An 18,642-nucleotide genomic window follows, 5' to 3' on the forward strand; every position below is an offset into this window, starting at 1 on the left:
ATTTTGATCTGACCCCTGGGTCAAAAGTTAGTAGCATGTTCGTCGCATGTTGTTAGTAAAATGATGTTTTTACCCATTTTACCCATTTGTATTTTTAACATTAAAAGCGTTGTTCTGGTAGATTAACCGTGAAATTAAATGTAACTATCTCAATTGGAAAATATTAAGAGGTTTTCGATTTAACCAAATAGGTCTTTCATTTGTTCATAATACAGCGCAGTGTTGCAACGAAGATTTACTGCCCGTTGCAATGCCATTCAGCATGTCATCGACACATCGCCAGTGTGTTACGCAAGGTAATAGTATCTCTATGCCAAAATACATTAATTAGTTCTGTATAATTGCTTAATTATTATTTAGAATCTTTGTTTTATACTTTCAATCAACATTGCATTCATGACATTACGAACCTAAACTAAACTATATTTGGTCACAATAACTACTCGTTGATAAATAAAATGAACGTTAATAAAAAGCAGTGGGCAATGCATATCAATGCACAGTCTTGGGTACGAATAAATAGAATAAACTCTAATGCATATTCATACATAAATGAGAAAATGTTACATTTTCAGCAGAAAACAATATGCACGTCATTCAGGATACACACATTGTAGATGTTTTGCCTACAACGAAAGACCTATCCGATATGTTTTATAGCAACACATACAGTATCGATGAACTTAAAGCGAAGTGTCAAAAAGTTTGCAACGAGATTCTCAAGGTGGAACACGTTGTCAATGTATATCCAACTTACACAACTAACTCAACGAAACGTTTAGTATTTGTCGCCGTTGTTGAAAATGAATTCGAAAGTACCGAACAACTAAAACAACTAGGATATGACATCGAGATACAATATAAACAGCCTAAATACACAAAAGACAATCCCCGCCAAGATGATTATCTACTGAAACATGAGTTTACAGATAAGCTTAAAAATGTCATAAGAAAATTTGGGAACACGCTTATGTTGAAACATACAAATGTAAGCTTCATACGGGGTTGCAAGTATAGATTGGTTACCGAAAACGAAAATGAAATAAAATACGAACCCCGTTTAGCTGTGTACGTTCGCGCAAAAGGGTTTATCCCGATAGGTGAGGAGCCGATAGCAAAATCCTATGATGGGGTTCCCGTAGACGTCCGGGAAGGCGTATGCATAACCTTTGCTGGTGGCCGGGCAAACGATATTCTTGAAAATGTCAAAATGGGATGCCAAATTGAACGTCATCAATCGGGAAGCCTAGGTGTATTGTTTGAAAATGATAATGGACTTTGCGGAATAACTTGTGGACATGTTGTGTGCTCTCCTAAAGATATGGAACAATGCATGAAAAAAGGAGGCACGGTTAATTTTGACACTAATTATGAAGTATATCAACCTAAAAAACCGCACACTATTGGTTACCTGAAGAAGGTTATTTACAAACAAGGTATCGGCAATGATGTCGGTCTTGACATTGGCGTTATTCAACTGACAAGCAGGCCACCTATAGATGGAAAATTCCCCATTGCCGAAAAAGCTCAGTCAGGTAAATGTTTCGTTTTGATAACAGCGACTTATATATATCGCCACGCTTGTATTTAGTAATTGTTTGCTGTCATATTTTACGCATAGTTGATGTTTCAATAAAGTAAAAGTATTCGTTTGTGATATATGTACACCCGTTTAGTTTGTATAAGTGTTCATTTGATGTGCATTTTACAGATCTCGAGTTCGAATCTGGCAAGGCTTTTGAGCCAAAAGCAGTTGGCGAACCTTGCTATAAGTTTGGCTGTGTGACCGAATATACTCGAAGTAAAATTACACAAACAAGTGAGGAGCCTAGTGTCGCCCGTTTCAACTTTGAAGGCTATACATTGATCCTACATAATCAAATTTTGGTGAAAACTAATGGCGTGTTATTCGCAGAACCTGGTGATTCAGGATCGCCTGTGTTCATCAAAGCATGTGACGGTGAGCTTGTGTGCATCGGAATCGTTGAAGGAGGTTTATATGAACAGAACGATCCTACATGTACTGTTTATGTAACGCCTATAACAAGAATTCTTCAGGAATTATGCATTTCTAAACTAAAATCTTTCTCAATAATCGAAACAATGGCAAAGGACATAGGTGAATTGAAAGGGTCCGTTTCAAGAATAGAACAACTCGTTATAAACAATAAAGCATATCAATGCGTTTGCTCGTAAAACGACTAGTGTGTAAAGGTGTGTAAATATTAACAAATGACATACTCAAATGTGTTATAGTTCTACCTGTCGTTTTACAATTGTAAGGCTTGTTTGTAAAACCAATGGTAAAAATTTTAGTCATAGACTTTGCTTCATACCACATCCTTTAACTGTTTTAATCTACATGCATAGGTCATTTTAAAGCTTTCAATTTTAATTATATTTTCTCTCTGACAGGCGTTTCTTGTTTGTTTTATTTTTTAGCAGTCACATATACAACCAAGCTATGTAATATGGATCTTTTACACCCATTATTGCTGCTTCTTCCTTTATTTGCGCGATGATGATCTGAAATATTAACTTCATGACGCTATATTCTTAAATCTTTTTCTATAAAGAAGGAATGTAGTTGACACTTGTTCGTAGTTTCATTTCATCGTTCCTCAAAAAGTTGTAACTCTGTTGCTCTGGTATCTTTCCTACCATTGAGTAATTAAACGGTAGTTAAATTGAATGAGTTTTAATTCCCTTTTATTATTGTTTAATTTGAGTTACAATGCTATGAGGTTAAATTGTATTTACACTTAAATGTATCATGGATATTGCTGGGCCAAGTGTGAGGTTGAGCGCTCTAAAACCGGTTTAAACCCCCAATGCTTTGCATTGGCCGTTTCAAGGCACTGACCCCAGCTTTATTCTTATATGTGTTTATGTTGTTTTGTATTGTGCTGTTTTGTACTGTTTGGGCAATCGGTCACTTGCTTTAAATAAAGGGCCAACTAATTGCTTATAATAAGAATTCAATACTGCACCAGCATCTGGATTTTCACTTCTTTATATTAACATAATTACACTTTAATTATAAGTATATAGTTTCTGTTGTTTTATTAGTATTTTTATTGTCATTATTATTATATTATTATTATTCATATTTTGTATTGTTATTATGTATTGTTATAATTAGTATTATTAATTGTTCACATATTGCATATCAATCTGGTATTTTTTGTATACCAATACACAGAATGTTCACCAACTGACACGTTAGAATTGCCTATTTGTATATAATTTTAAACTGCACTTCATTTCAACACAATTTGTGACTCTTTGATTTGTTTTAACTTTACGTGCCCATCACCATTGTTTTACTGTCATCGAATATTTTTTCGAACAAATATTAAAGATCTTTGTATATAACTCATCAACTTTTTAATAGATCACTTGCGTTTTTTTTATTTTATCAAAACGGAATAGACTAAAATTAAACAGAATATTTTATCCGCAACGTGTTACTCATCGAGAATCATGTTTATGCCAAATTTTGCAGCATAATGGTTAATAAACTGAGTTAAAGTTCTTATCTCTGTGAATTGCATAGTCGTTGTTTCGCGGTTCTTGTGAATCGGATTTGCGTATTAATTGCATGTCGTTCATAATTTATCGGATATCATTTTGTGTTTACGGCAAACGACGATGTAGTTTGAGTAAAGATGACAATATAATACAATCAGATGGGCCGCACGCTTTGGTTTAACGCTCATTGTAAAACAATCAAAGCATATGTTATATACAGCGAAATAATCATTTTAAAGCCAGCCAAATGTAACAACTCGTTTTTATTATTTAGAATCTAGGCGGTCATACTGGGTTTGAAAGAGAAAAGCTATATATAATTACAATAATATAGAGAAACGCCGTCCTAATACATGAGCAGAACCGATTCTCGAAAATTGTAGAAATATTTTAAGAAATTCAACGGCGGTAATAATAATCATTCCAAAATAAATGTAAATGAATGTGTTAAACACTGTTAACAAATGTCTGAAACGCCAATTGATTTAGAAATTGAAATGATTCCGATTCAGCTGACGGTATAAATATTGACTCTCTTGTTGGCCCACTTACAACTGATTAAATTATTAAAGCGATACTGCAATGTCCCGAAATTAAAACGCTGATCAAGACGTTATCGTTCCGGATGTTTTCAAAAATTGTTAATAATTTATTGCTCCATACCTGGTTAAACTCTTTAATGTGTTATTTGATAACAGCGTATATCCTTAGTCTTGGACTAAAGGCTCAATTAGTCAATTGTTAAAAAAGGGTGATATATCTTATACGTCCAATCATAGAGGAAAAGCTATCGTGAATATTATAGCTAAAATATATTTTATCTTCGCAACCGGCTTCATTCGTGCACAATAAATCCATTAATGAATGGTCATTCGGTTTTAGAAATAATCGTAAATGATCTGACTGTATAATTATTATACATAGTATCATTTAGGTATTAGCGAATAATTAAAAACTATATTGCTTCTATGTGGACTATGAACAAGCGTTCGATGCTGTCATTCATGATGTCATTTGGATTAAAATTGTGAACTCAGGCATCAGCTGTAAAATGCTGAATATGCTTTAGAATGTGTTTATGTATCATTTGGGTTCAAGCAAGGTGAAACATTGTCAATTCTTTTGAATATTCTGTTTATAAACGATATTGGTAAACATGTGAGTTCCACAAACCTGTTTACTAATTATTTATTGATATGTTACCAATTTTTATGTTTTCCAGTGACTTAACAATTTTTCAAATCATTCCCGTAGCCAACAACAGCAATCAATCAAATTGTATTCAAAACAATTCTAAGAATATGGTCTCAAGATAATTGTCGAGAAAACTAATGTGTGTTTTGTTTCTCAAAAGTATTAAACAAGCGACATTCACAAATGGGAACTCAATGCTTACAATATTTAGAAATTAGATTTTTTTAAAGGAACTGAGTTGTTAAATTTTTCTTGAACGGTGTACTTATACGTGTAGTTGTAGCATTGAATGAGCAGGCTCTCGTATCATGTAATCGCAGTATTTCACTATTAAGCAGAATCAAATAAGATAGTTAAACTTAATAGTTCTCTTTAGACACAATTGTAACACGCAAAATCATGTATAGCTTCGAAGGCTGGGGAATTTACTATTCCCTATGTTGATAAACTGCATTTCGAGGTAAACAAACATCAAATGCTCCTGTTCTAGGTGAACTTCGTCGTTTCCTATTGTCTGTCATTTGTAAAGAATGAGCCCTAAACAATTGGTGTAAAATCATAAGATCACAAAAAACGTTCATTAATACAGTATTTTATACATTAACTACTGATGATTTTTGCATAAATATTGATAGCATATTGTGTTGGCCTAATGTTATTTTAACTACGCTTTTTCATCAAAGTTTTTAAAACGTATCCGTAAATTATCGAAAATTATCTTTTTGGCAATGTTAAAGATATTGATCCTTCGTAGATGTATGATAAACAGAAAAACAGGTAACTGCCTGATCGTTTTTCGGCGTAAGCTGTATTAAGCCAGCTTTTCACCTTTACCTGACCTTTGTAAGTGTTCAATAAAATTCAAATAAAATTTCCCGCGGCTAGGTACGAATGAATACACTTCATTTATTCCATTGGCTGATTTGAGTATACCACCAGAACATTGGAAACATATCCGCGTCTTTGTAACACTGTTTTACTGCATGAAACAATTTTATCTCTAATGAAAAGGCTTAATAGATAGAACAGTTTTACACTCAATTCTCGACATCAATACAGTTTGTGCGTGCATCTTTTATTTTCAGAGAATTACCAGCGCAAAAGCGTTTATACTTGAAGGCTATATTCTCATATTTAGTACTTACTTCTATATTACTGTCAACATGTTAACATGTAAAAGTATAAAGAGCAGTGGAAGCGAGGCCTCACTTTAATGTATTGCATTTCAACCCGCGAGGTATCGGGTCAATTCGCGGTTAGTGTGTGAATGTCAGAGTTTATATACAATTCATCACCGGAGTTCACGGCCAGTAAAATAATCGTTATATAATAAAGACGCTATCCATGAACTAGGTGACCTGGAATGTTCTTAAGACCAGAAATATGTTAAATGAAGATACTAGTATTCAGCAATATAATTATGGTATGTCAATAATAGATTCTAAATGTGTTTTCAACAATACAATGATAAATACTATTTTTGATTAATTAAACAATAATTATTCCACCATATTGACTTATGTATTAAGCATAAGCGCGATGATTCTCGATACTGTTAATAATCGAATCAAATAGCAATGCCCGACAAACCACTAAAACAGGTTTGTTCGAAGAACGCGCCTATAAATACGGATACTTCGGGTGTGGCGGGTTGACTCATATGTTTTAATTTCACTTCCATTCTTCTTTTGGTTTTCTGTTTTGTATCTATAGGTTTATGACCAGCAATATGTAATAATGTAAAATAAGCCGTGAAAACTCCGCGTAACATCCAGTACTGCGTGTGATGCAGCTAAGAGCTGCACAGAAAAAGACATTCGCTATCCTTGATCTCATTCGTTGAACTATCAACGCCGTATATCTTTTTTAAAGATATTTCTTGTGGTTATATAACGGCAAGCTTTGCAATTATTTCATTCTAAGCCCCGCCCGGTATAATACAAAACGATCAAGTAATAACCTGTTATTTCCCGTATACTACTAGTATAGGTTATTTATTTCTTTTATTTATAACTGTTATAAAATATTGATAAGTACAATAGTAAATATATGGTTCATAGCAATACCTATGCAGTTAGATGTACGGAGTAAAGGCACTTTACATATTCTTCCATTGAAGATTCTTATATATTGCAGAAAATTGTAAGTCAACACAGTATATTAGATTTTGAAAATCGGATAGCTCGAAATTTTCCAGTCGGTCCCCGCGACTTCGAGCCACCGAGATTACACTGAATCTCTGTAATCTCTTCCATAGGAATGTTTCCGATGCTAACGTGTACATTCCATTTATGCGAATATATACAATTATGCCGCTCTTTACCAAGTTGGCTGATAATGTATGCACATTTAATGAGAAACTATATCTGTTTTAAGGATCTTCTAAGAAATCTAAAATCCACATTTCTTGGGGAAAATTCCCGCAATATTAGAAATAACTAATTACGCTACTTGTGTTTGGAAAAACGGTGCGGGGATTGAGTCAATAGACGCTTGGCAGCTGAAATGGTCAGGATCGGATTGAATTGACCTATATTGTCAAAATATCAACAGAGGAAGTCAACTTTGGTATAGTTACCATGCTCATGTCATGTTTCGGGCGGAAATCAACTCGCCAATATGTATAACAGTAAAACGTTTTCATAAACAGGTGGTCAGATGTCATGACCGTTTTACGGGAGCTTGATTGTCATGTATGGTCAGTCGTCAAGGGATGGGCTTGGCTTTGGGGAAAAAGCACTAATCCGCGGGAAAACTGACATATTTAATATCCATTAAAATCACATGCCATATCAACAGTTTGTACCTGAATGCAACTATCATTGGTGGATAAAGTCGGTCCGCGTTGTTTGTATCTTTGGATCCATAGAACTGTTTTTCAACACTGAACAGATCATCCATGACAAGGAGAAGCAGGTGGAGCGCTGGGTGAATCACTTCTCCAAATTCTACTCCTAGCAATAACGCGTCACCGACGATGTCATTGCTGCAATCAAAACTCTCCCTCTCATGTTGGAACTGGACGTAAAACCCACCGTAACAGAACATGAGCCTATCCTCAATAAAAGATGCAGAGCAAGAGGTCATCAAATGAGACGTGTCCTTGAACAGTGTGCTTAAACAACATATGCACAACATCCTCTGTCAGTGCTGGGAACAAGGATGACAGAAACGACAGCTAAAACTACAGAGGGATATCTCTCATGAGTGCTGCAGGTAAAGTCTTTGCATCTGTCGTCCTTGAACATGCTACTGAAGCTTGATGAGAGAGTGTACCTAGAGGCACATCAAACATAGATTATGATCTAGTCTAGTATGCATCTGCTGGAAAAGTGCAAAGAAAAGCACTAGCCCCGCTTTTACAGACCTGACTAAAGCGTTCGAAGCTGTCAGCAAGGATGGCTGCCAACCGAGACTCCTAAGCGTGATAATCGTTTCATTACAACATGAAAGGTACTGTGCAGTATGATGTTTTGTCGTCAGTTGCTTTCGACATCCGCACCTGGGTCTAACAGGGCTTCCTCCTCGCTTCCACTCTTTTCGGAATCTCCTTCGCTGTCCTGCTGCAGCATGCCTCTGAAAGCTCCGCAACCGATCAAACGGCCGTCTGTTCAACATAGGTCGACTGCAAAGAGCAAAGTATGGCAGCTGATGATAAGGGACATGATGTTCGCAGATGACGCCGCTCTGGTCATCCACGCCGAAACCGAACTTCAAAGACTGTTGAATCTTTTTGCAAAGGCGTTCGACGAGTTCAGCATGAAAATAATTATAGAAACACTGGTGATGGCTGCACATACCAAACCACCACACATCACCATAACAACTGTGAATTAGAGGTCGTAAGTCGGTTCGCATCGAAAAGCTTTATCATAGAACATTATATACCATATATTAATTCTACTTTGCAAGATGCATGACAAATGTGTACTTTTGTATAAATGTGAGCTGATACATGATATTATCTGAAATCTTGTAATCAAGAAGGCGGTTAGCGGATACTTTTACTTATTTATTTTATCGTGTCGCAAAAAAAGTAATCCCCGTTCCTATGGCGTATTGTTACCATTGAGTACTTAACATTTAATGCAATCGATTAAGTATTCTCATGTTATGATTCTTCTTGATTTCGTTATTAATTTGAACAGCCATGCAATAAGATATATGTGTATTTACACGTATGTTCTATGAGTTTAATGCTGTGCTAAGTTTGATATTAGGCTAACGATCAACCGGTTTAAACCCCCGATGCTTTGCATTAAACTTTTCACAGCGGAGAAAACAGCTTAAATCTTTCTTTTATATGTAATGTTGTGTTTCATTCCCTTGTATTGAATAGGGCATTGGTAATTTGCCTTAAATAACACGCTAACGGACAAGACTTTCTCTGATGATAATGTATCAGTAGTTCCATTATTATAAAATATTAGAGCCTTTAGTACTAAAGGACATAGCATCTTAACTTAATGACGTATGCAAATGTTAAGACAATATACAAATAGTAGAAAATCAAATCTTGCAATTACGTAAAAGCCGTTAGGAATTTCAAAGTATTTGAGATTCTTAGGGTATACCATCTTTCATCAGATGTGTATGTCGTTTTCAGCTACCAAAGCTAGATATTTTTTTTAACATGAAGCAGACTGTATTATTCCCTTTTATATAAATTAAATGTTGTTCGTTTAAATAGTATGATTTACCGTGTTATGTAACCGTTACTATCTCTCTTTCATAAACACTAAGCTTTGTCCAAACTTTTTTTTCAAAAGACATGATTTGATATGTAGAAATACATAGAATCTTCTGTTGCCAATACAAAAAGGTATTCTGGTAATTTTAAAGTATGGTAATATACTTAATTTATTTAAATTGTCTAATGTCGGTCTTAACGAAAAAGTAAATTAAATAAAACCATATGAAAGAAGGCTATTAACTATTTATCCACGTGCACAACAAAAAGCTGAAACGCATCCACTGATCAAACAACAAGACTCAAGACGGAAAATATGCAAATTGAATTAAGACAAATCAAGGCCGGCTAGCTCAGTTGGTAGAACGTTGAACAGCAAATCCGAGGATCCGGTTTCAAGTATTGCACTTGTCAGTGGCTTGCATGTGCACTTATTACTTGAACACATATTCTACCATATTTTGATTTCAATTAGCGTTAAGCGCTAATATTCTTTGACTTATGAGAATTAGCGTTAAGCGCTCACATTCTTTGATTTATGAGAGATGTAAATAATGAAATAAGTCGGTAATGTGTATATATACATATCGACAATACACAACACATTTTAAATCACATCGTTCACGACGTGCATTAGGGCACTTATGATTGATTGTATATATGGTATTGTTTGTAACTCGCAATATACGAAGCAACAGGAGTGGTAATACGCAGTGTACACAATTTAACCTTTCCAAGAGTAACCTCGTTATATGCAGTGAGATACATCAATGCCCTGTAAATCCCTCATTTCTCCAATATTCAGTGAGCGGATTTTAAAACTGTATACATGTAGATGTAGAGGAAAGTAATGTGAATAGTTTGCCTCGTGTGAATGGACATTGTTTTCCGCGATTAATATTTATTCCGGCTTGCTAGTGATATCAGATTACATGCAGTGATTTACACTTTATTTCACAAACTAAACGTATCGATTTATTAAGTACTTTTCTCAACAGTGTTACCATAAACATTTCTTTAATTATTGTAGGATCGTACATGCACCCAGCGTCTCACTCTCGATTTATCTCTTTTGTATAATTATAGTCTTCTTGTATTGATAAATCTATGATAATTTGTCTGCAATATTTGCGATGGATAATTTAAATATCACAATTTGAATTCAGCTTGTTTGTTAGACGAAGTTCCACCGCATCACGTATGCACACCAGTAGTAAGCTGCCCTTGTCACATTAATTTTAGTTTCAATGTTATTTATTGTGCTTGCTTGTTTTGTTTTCGGAATGTGAATATTCCGTTATGTATACACGCTCAACACATTTAAAACATAGAACTATGTATGCGTAAGTGCAATATTTTTACTTAAACGAATATACATATTTAAATTTACACAGCTTACAGATCAAAAAACAGTTCAAACATACATGTCATAATGCCTAACATAAACATGCAACAGAAGTAAAACATAACGCGTAACAGAAACATGTGAGATAAGTTAAACATATTTGAAAATGTCCATTCACGTATGGAAAATACTACAAACCGGCAACGCAACGTAATTTCAGTTGGCATTCATCCATTCGGGAGTTTAATGGGTAACCACCGTTTGGTTTATTGCTAAATAGGGATAATCTAGCATTATTTTAAGAAGTTGTTGTTGTAGAAGTAGCAGTAGAAGTTGTAGTTGTTGTTGTTGTTGTTGTTGTTGTAGTAGTAGTAGCAGCAGCAGCAGTAATAGAAGTAGAAGAAGAAGCACGGCAGCAGTAGTAGTAGAAGTAGTAGTAGTAGTTGTTGTTGTTGTTGTAGTTGTAGTAGCAGCAGTAGTATTAGTTAAAGTGGTTGTTGTAGTAGTAGGAGAAGTAGTAGTAGAACTAGTCGCAGCAGCAGTAGTAGTAGTAGCAGTAATAAATACCCAAAATAGTGAATATAAAATTAAATTCAGTGTCATCTACAAGATGATCTCGTCTATACCGTTAACAATACATTGAGCGATTGATCTGTTTTGCAGGTGTTTATTCTATAGCCTTTTGTTCGCCTTTATGGGTCTGATATCAGTCTAGGTCATTTTTAATGAGTCACGTTTCAGTTTAGTTTTGTTACGCATTTATAAACGTATCTTATGTCCCAACCGTGCAGATCTGCTGATTTAAGATCTCGATTTTAAGTTACGCCGTGTATTTGGTTTTCAAGTCACCTGTTCACGTTTTGGTAAATTGACAAAATTGAATCAAAATGCTCAAATAGCGTTATATTGAAATGTATAAGAAGTATCAGAAATTCATCGTTTGTCTGTCTACGTACATTTAAAAAAGGATGATCGCAGCACAAAATAGAAATAAATGAATATCCGCGATGACTCTCACCATGTTAATGCATGCATAATGAAGAATAAGTGGTTTTGAATTGCGGTGCGGTTGTCATGTTTGTGGTCATATGCAATTTTCTTGTTTGCGTAAGAACATTTGCGATTATTATCTTTAAGAGTAATTGCATATTTCAAACTGAATTCCGTTTGAGTCATATTTTAGTGTTTAATACAATTACGTTTAATTTATGTGCATGTATTGCCATGTGTTTATACACATAACAACGCACTTGAAATCATCGTGTAACATGACCGCTGACATGTAAATCTCTAAATCAATAGGCATGTCCCTTTCTTTCCACGTTTCCAGCATAATAACTTGAATCATGTGGGTCTATATATCGTTCGGAAACGAATTTGTCTAAGAACGACTATGCGACCGACATTTAGACCGGCCAAACGACTAAGACACAAATATAAACAAAACTGTTTTCTTATTATTTGTTCCTATTTAAATTGTATAGTACATTAATATGCAGCTCGTATGAACTATTCAACGCGTTTTAGCAAACGTTTGTTCGATCGCGTTGTATGGACCGCTATAAAATACTTCACAAGAAATGACGATACTGTGAAAACAGGGTACAACTAACATGCACTGTGATGTGATAAGCGTCCGCTTTGTTTAGATGATTATCAGCGTCAACAAGAAGAAGAAGGCTAAAACGAAAAGGTGTATTATGGATGACTATGAAGTTAACGATACAATCTCCGCAACCTGAATTAATCCTACCGACATTTTTTAGCTCAGAGCATGAACGTAATACTGTAAAGGTCCAATATGTCAGCATTTATTTTGTTACTTTCGGTTGTTTTCCGGTTCATTTTATTTATATGATCATCATACGAATAACTAGCATTAGCATAATAAGAAGCTGTAATTGAAGCGTCCATAGGTAGTTATCTCTCTATCTCAGCATTTAGAAAAACGGTTAAAAGAGGTATCGTGATACGTGTATTTTTATGGTGTTCGCGTCGTATTATCTTAGTGGTCAGAATGAGGGTATTCAATTTTACCCACGCCCCCGAGATCACCAACACCAACATGCTTTATGGATCGGCTTTAAATACTAAGCTGTCAAAAGGTTACACAATGATTTACTATGCCCTGCTATAATATCATTTAAATGGTTATCCAACCAAATGTTTTACGGGCCTGCCTTAGGGTCCAAAATACCGAACTGTGATAGTTTTTTTCTTCCTGCGGAAACACCGGGAAGCACCCAACACAGTCCCTTTTCTGGTTACATAACAACAACTAAACATTAGAACTCGTTTTCACCGCTTCCATTCAATGGAACAATCAAATGGAGGCGATGAAAATGGCTAACGTTTGACGATTTTGTTAGGTATGCGCAAGCTGTTCAGTGCACAAATCAAACAGCTCAAACGACATTCAAAGCTTTAAATGACCGATTTGTTAATATCTTTACTTTAAAGCCGTAACAATGATAAGGGACGAACGTCAAGTGTTAAGTCATACAAGAGCTTTGCAAAATTAGAATGATGAAATTTCTCACATTCCCATATCATCCCTTGTGATACACTGATGAAAGGTGTAACCATTTCTTAATGAAAATGCTAGTAAACTTATAACTGAACGATATCATGATTGGATGTCCGTTGTCGGTCTAAGCCTACAATTCTACAATCATTAAGGCTGCATACTTTTTCTAACATAACTTAATGTTTATTTTGAAATTGAGAATCCTAACCTGACAAAGATACATGTAAGTTAATTCGTTCGGAGTGCTGAGACATATTCGGCTCGTTTATGTGCAACCTCTGGGGTAGAAGGACTGTCGCGTAAAGCATATAAAAACATTAAAAGAAAACCCCAAACAGGCATATTTTAAAGTACATTGTAAATGCGTTTAACCAACAATTTGGCTTGTAGGTCGACATTTGCCTCGGGAAATTTAATCTCAATTAGCCATCAACACATTTGTTGACATGGTCAAATAAGACAATTTCTGTCTAGCACCTGTCTGTCATTTCATAGGGGCGGACCATTTCCGTTATAATGACCAATCAGAAAATGTATACAACCTGTTTGGTCAGTTTTAAATTTTCATTTTTCTGTAAAGACAGTCTTAGTTTGACAATGGAGGAGAGCAGTCACGCTTTCATGTCGTGATGACCATATTGGCCGCCGCTGTTTAAATTGTATTTCACTAACATTAGCAAGTATTAGAACATATTCAACAGAAATAAATCGTGATGAAACGAGAAATAAACTTTGTTTGTTACTGTGTGTTCTCCACGAACAATGTGTGATTCTGTTACACAGTCTTTTATGGTCCCGGGGCACTAATTATCGGTCGACTTCACATGTATTGTTAATCGTTTTTATCACCTTTTCATTGGTTTTCCTCACGAATGATTTATACGTGGTACATGTTCATCGGTAGCCTGGATATGGGCCGGCCAGCGAATAATTTGAATACGTATTATAGTTCATTTAGTTACTGGAGGTCGAGACAGTCGGACGGAAAAATAAGTCATGTAGCCATTAACGGAATTAACTGTTTCGTATATAAGTCAGTTCACACTACATGCGCAGAGATGTAATTTCACGATTTTTAATTATCACGCTTGAAGGCCGTTTTGGGTTTCGCTAGTATCTTGTTGACTATGATATTATTGGAACTTGTAAAGTGTTTGTTAAGTTAAAGAACCAAAATAAACACCAAAGGAACTTTATTTATGTGTTTGTTCAATTGAATAACGCGTCAAATACTTAACTGGAAAACATTAAAAAGAAAACCCCAAAAAGGCATATTTTAAAATACATTGTAAATGCGTTTAACCAATAATTTGGCTTGTAGGTCGACAATTGCCTCGGGAAATTTAATCTTAATTAGCCATCAAAAACATTCGTTGACATGGTCAAATAAGATAATTTCTTTCCAGTACCTGTCTGCCACTTCATAGGGGCGGAACATTAGCGTTATAATGACCAATCAAAAAATGTATACAACCTGTTAGGTCAGTTTTGAATTTTCATTTTTCTGAAAAGACAGTCTAAGTTTGACAATCGAGTATAGCAGTCACGCTTTCTTGTCGTGGTTGCCATATTGACCGCCGCTGTTAAAATTGTATTTCACGAACATTAGCAAGCGTTGCATTAGATAATATTCAAAAGAAATAAATGGCGATGAAACGAGAAATAAACTTCGTTTGTTACTGTGTGTTCTCCACGAACAATGTGTAATCATGTTACAGGACCTCATAAATAGCGTTTCTTTATTTACATTCCACAAGAACACACTTTGCAATTAGTGAAAAGTATATGTACACCCATGTAAAAAGGACTAGATTGTTCAAATAAGGTTATACAATATGTTTATTCAAACTGTACGTAATGACATTAAAGCATGTTTTCACTCAACGTGTTAACGATACAAGTATTCATTCAACTGCATGCTTTTAACAATTATAGTTTCAAAACAAATCTGCCGCCTTGTATTGTTATCTTACCGATCCTACTTATGGTACATTTGAAGAGCAGTTATCAAAATCTGCAAATTATTTGAAAGCTCTTATTAAAATACTAATGTCTAGTAAGGATCACATTAACATATATATTGTGGATTTGTTAATAAATAACTATTTTTTAAATTAGTTAATAATTTAAAATTGTATATTTCGTCATTAAACAAAACACAAAACACAAATGGACATGAGCATCATAAAGTTTTTTTCTTGCGGTCATAGGTCGGTTCATGACTAACATTATATAGTAATAAGTAATGATTTATAGTAAATAGAATAAAATATAAACATTAATCATTTGACGCAAACAATATACACAACTTTATATAATTAAAAATATACATTTTATTTAAAATCATCCGTAATTACTGAATAACAAAGACCCAAGGTACGGCGCATGATAACTGATATGCTTTCTTAGAATTCACTCAAAAAAGTTACATTTCAATCACGTATTACAAGAACTAATGCTTGAAAGATCTGTTTTCGTCTCCTTTAATTTTCTTGACAACACTGTATGGATATTCACCTTGGGAAGCTGTTGAAATACCGGTTATTGCTAAGAATAGAACGTTGCGTCCATAAGATAGAATTCTTGCAAGTACAGAAGTACACTTAGAATATTATTATCAAACATGCGATGCATTCAGCTTGCATCAGATATTATTGAAACAATTACATGAACTCAAGTTTGATTCCACTGATTTTAAACAATTTTATACAATACACGGAATGTCACCAAACTTTGCACCTGTTTTGTCTTTGTCTTAATTGTTTCGTTGTTACACAACATAATAAAAAGCTAACTCCAAGGATAAAACATGTTTCTGGCAAATATATGAGTTAAATTATTATGATAGTGCTCACATGTTCAAGTATTTGTTTTCGATTCTGAAAGAAACAAACATAAAACGCGTATACATTTAATAAAAAGAAAATAAGACTAATTTAAATTATGGCATACATAGTGATGTATATGCATTCTGTATTCATACAAGTTGGCATTTTGAAAGACATAAAATTGGTCTACACCATGCATACATATTGTGCTCTACATTTAGATATTGTATTATGGCTCATTTTTATATACCAATATTATTCAATAATAATTATACATGGTGTAGAATAGTTTTATGTCTTTCCAAATGTATATATGTATGTAAAACTGTAATATTTAACAGTTTTAAACTATTCTTCAATAAATCAACAACTTCTTAGTCTAAAAAAGCATATGTACAATCCATGTTAGCTCTTTTTAGGTAGAATATAGATTCTAGATAATACTAAACTGCATGTGACTTGGGACATAATCATTGTCCTAACAAAATTAACATTTAGAATTGTTCTATAATATTTCATTTGCATACAAAATCTCTGTTTATGTTTATTTCTAATTCGACACATTTGAGCACTCTTTGATTTCTTCGGAATTGAATTGTAATCGTTTTCCCCTGCCACCAGCCAACAATGGTGACGTCAGTCTACGTCCAATCTCTATTTTGGCTTGCCAACTTACATCTTCAGTATTTGGCCCGACAAATATGCTGTCTCTCTTTTGTGCGAGGAAACGTAAACGTACCTCAGTGTCATCAATATTTATCACCTGAAAAGTTTGTGTAGAAATATATGCAGAAGAGTTACAGAATATAATTTATAATTAAAACATTGCTTGATTTCGCTTCAGAAATGTCTTACTTGTATCAATCTACATGTATTTGTTTCATGAACGCTTGGTTTTAGCTGCTCTGTGTAGATTCAAAATCTATCTAGCATTTTTGAAAGGATTATATTAATCAAAAGCAGAAACTTACTAGTAAAAGAATAAACTTACTTTGGCTACATAGGAGTGCTTCTTCTTATTTGAAGATATGTACACAGCCACAAAATCATCTGGTCTTACCTGAATAATGAAGTAGTTGTGCTATGTGAATAGATGGAATTAATATCCTTTAATGTCTGCCTTTTGTGGCTTTGTGAGAAGGTACACTATATACTATCATAGAAAGGATTATTGAGCAATGAATTGAAAAATCAGGAAAAAAACCTGCATGCCTACTTTTACACACATTTTTGTCAATATTAATATGTTTTAATACCTTGGTTCTAGACTGACATAATGTTGTATATGTGGAAGGTAGCCTAGAAGTAACTGTGAAGCAGTGGAATCATTCGGGTTCAGAGCTACATCCGCTGTGTCAGCATGAACAACTCGTATTGTTATTCCGAGCATATCTGATAATGCCTGCAGAATTATGTGGTCTGCATATGTCCCATTTGTCTTCATATCTCTGAGGTACATACCCACCGGAACAGTTATAAGTATGGCCATTTCAGCTTTTGCGTCCTGAAATATATCCATAACGTGACACTTTAAATAGGATTAATAAGCTACATGGTGTAAAATTCTTTTGGGAAATGTGCAATACAATTATTGACCAGTGTGCAATGCATGTTGCTACTTTATAATGTTACGGCAATTTTATATATTCAAAATGTTATTTACATGAATTATGTCATACACTTATTAAATTAAACAGTTAAATATAGTATTATAGTTTGTTATTGTAAATATGTTATTTACATTGTGCCCTATTATAAGTACCTTACATGCAGTTACTTTTAATTGCATGCATGTTAGACAAATTTAACACATTCATGTGTTAATAAAACTATTTTAAAAATAATTTTACCTCAGGCAAATTTTCGATGTAATTGACCACATTTTGCGCAAGTTTTCATGACTGACTTGTTCGGAATATTGGAGCTGAAGCTGATCACTGATTGCGCAGGAGCAGCAATTCCCATCGTCAGGTGTGGTTCCACGGATGCGCCAACCTTTCTCTGCCACCTTATTCGAAAAGTATGTTCTAGCAATGGCATTCTGTGTCAGGTGGTCATCATTACATTCACGACTTTGTTGTATGACATGGTCTAAGTCTAAAGTGAGAGTTTCTCTCGAATCAGTTGCTCCATCATCCAGAATTTTTATCAGCTAAATTAAGTTAAGGACCTGTATAGTTCCTCTTAGCCTAAATTATAATCTAGCTTATTAATAATAAATAGATAAATGGTAATTAAGACAAGAAATAGAAATGTGTATTTTGGCTAATGAGCAGTAGTGAAAAAGATCATGTGCATTTTGTAAAGCTCTTTCAAAAGTAATAGCTTCTGGCCCTTACACAATATGCGCAAAAATCAAGATAATATGTTTTAGAGTTAGTTTAGAATAATAAGCAATAACTTGAATACATTTTTAATTTATAAGAAAAGGATACCATCTGATACATGTACATCTTCATGGAAATGATGATTTTTTTTTCGTAGCCTGACTACAGTGGTTTTACGCCATTCACTTTACTGGCATGGT

The 18,642-nt window shown here is 34.3% G+C and overlaps 1 protein-coding gene and 1 long non-coding RNA gene across 2 annotated transcripts; one reads left to right on the top strand and one right to left on the bottom strand.

The window, feature by feature from the left end:
- Positions 1-595: 595 nt before the first annotated feature.
- On the top strand, positions 596-7,683 carry LOC127839907 (uncharacterized). Its single transcript, XM_052368299.1, has 3 exons — positions 596-1,535; positions 1,712-1,960; positions 7,595-7,683. The coding sequence occupies exons 1-3, from the start codon at positions 650-652 to the stop codon at positions 7,681-7,683; spliced, it is 1,224 nt and encodes a 407-aa protein (XP_052224259.1). The 5' UTR covers positions 596-649.
- Positions 7,684-15,165: 7,482 nt separating this feature from the next.
- LOC127839144 (uncharacterized) lies at positions 15,166-17,611 on the bottom strand. The gene is made up of 3 exons (XR_008030181.1): positions 17,372-17,611; positions 17,107-17,175; positions 15,166-16,878 (listed from the first exon to the last, which is right to left on the bottom strand). It is a non-coding gene; the product is annotated as an uncharacterized LOC127839144 (long non-coding RNA).
- Positions 17,612-18,642: the final 1,031 nt, after the last annotated feature.

The sequence above is a fragment of the Dreissena polymorpha genome, chromosome 7 (assembly GCF_020536995.1).
Source record: "Dreissena polymorpha isolate Duluth1 chromosome 7, UMN_Dpol_1.0, whole genome shotgun sequence".
Classification (NCBI taxonomy): domain Eukaryota; kingdom Metazoa; phylum Mollusca; class Bivalvia; order Myida; family Dreissenidae; genus Dreissena; species Dreissena polymorpha.

Coding starts and splice junctions, on each gene's coding strand:
- LOC127839907 (XM_052368299.1), top strand. CDS start 650: ATGTTTTATAGCAACACATACAGTATCGATGAACTTAAAGCGAAGTGT. Junction 1,536..1,711: donor TGCCGAAAAAGCTCAGTCAG/GTAAATGTTTCG, acceptor TGCATTTTACAG/ATCTCGAGTTCGAATCTGGC. Junction 1,961..7,594: donor GTTCATCAAAGCATGTGACG/GTGAGCTTGTGT, acceptor TTGGATCCATAG/AACTGTTTTTCAACACTGAA.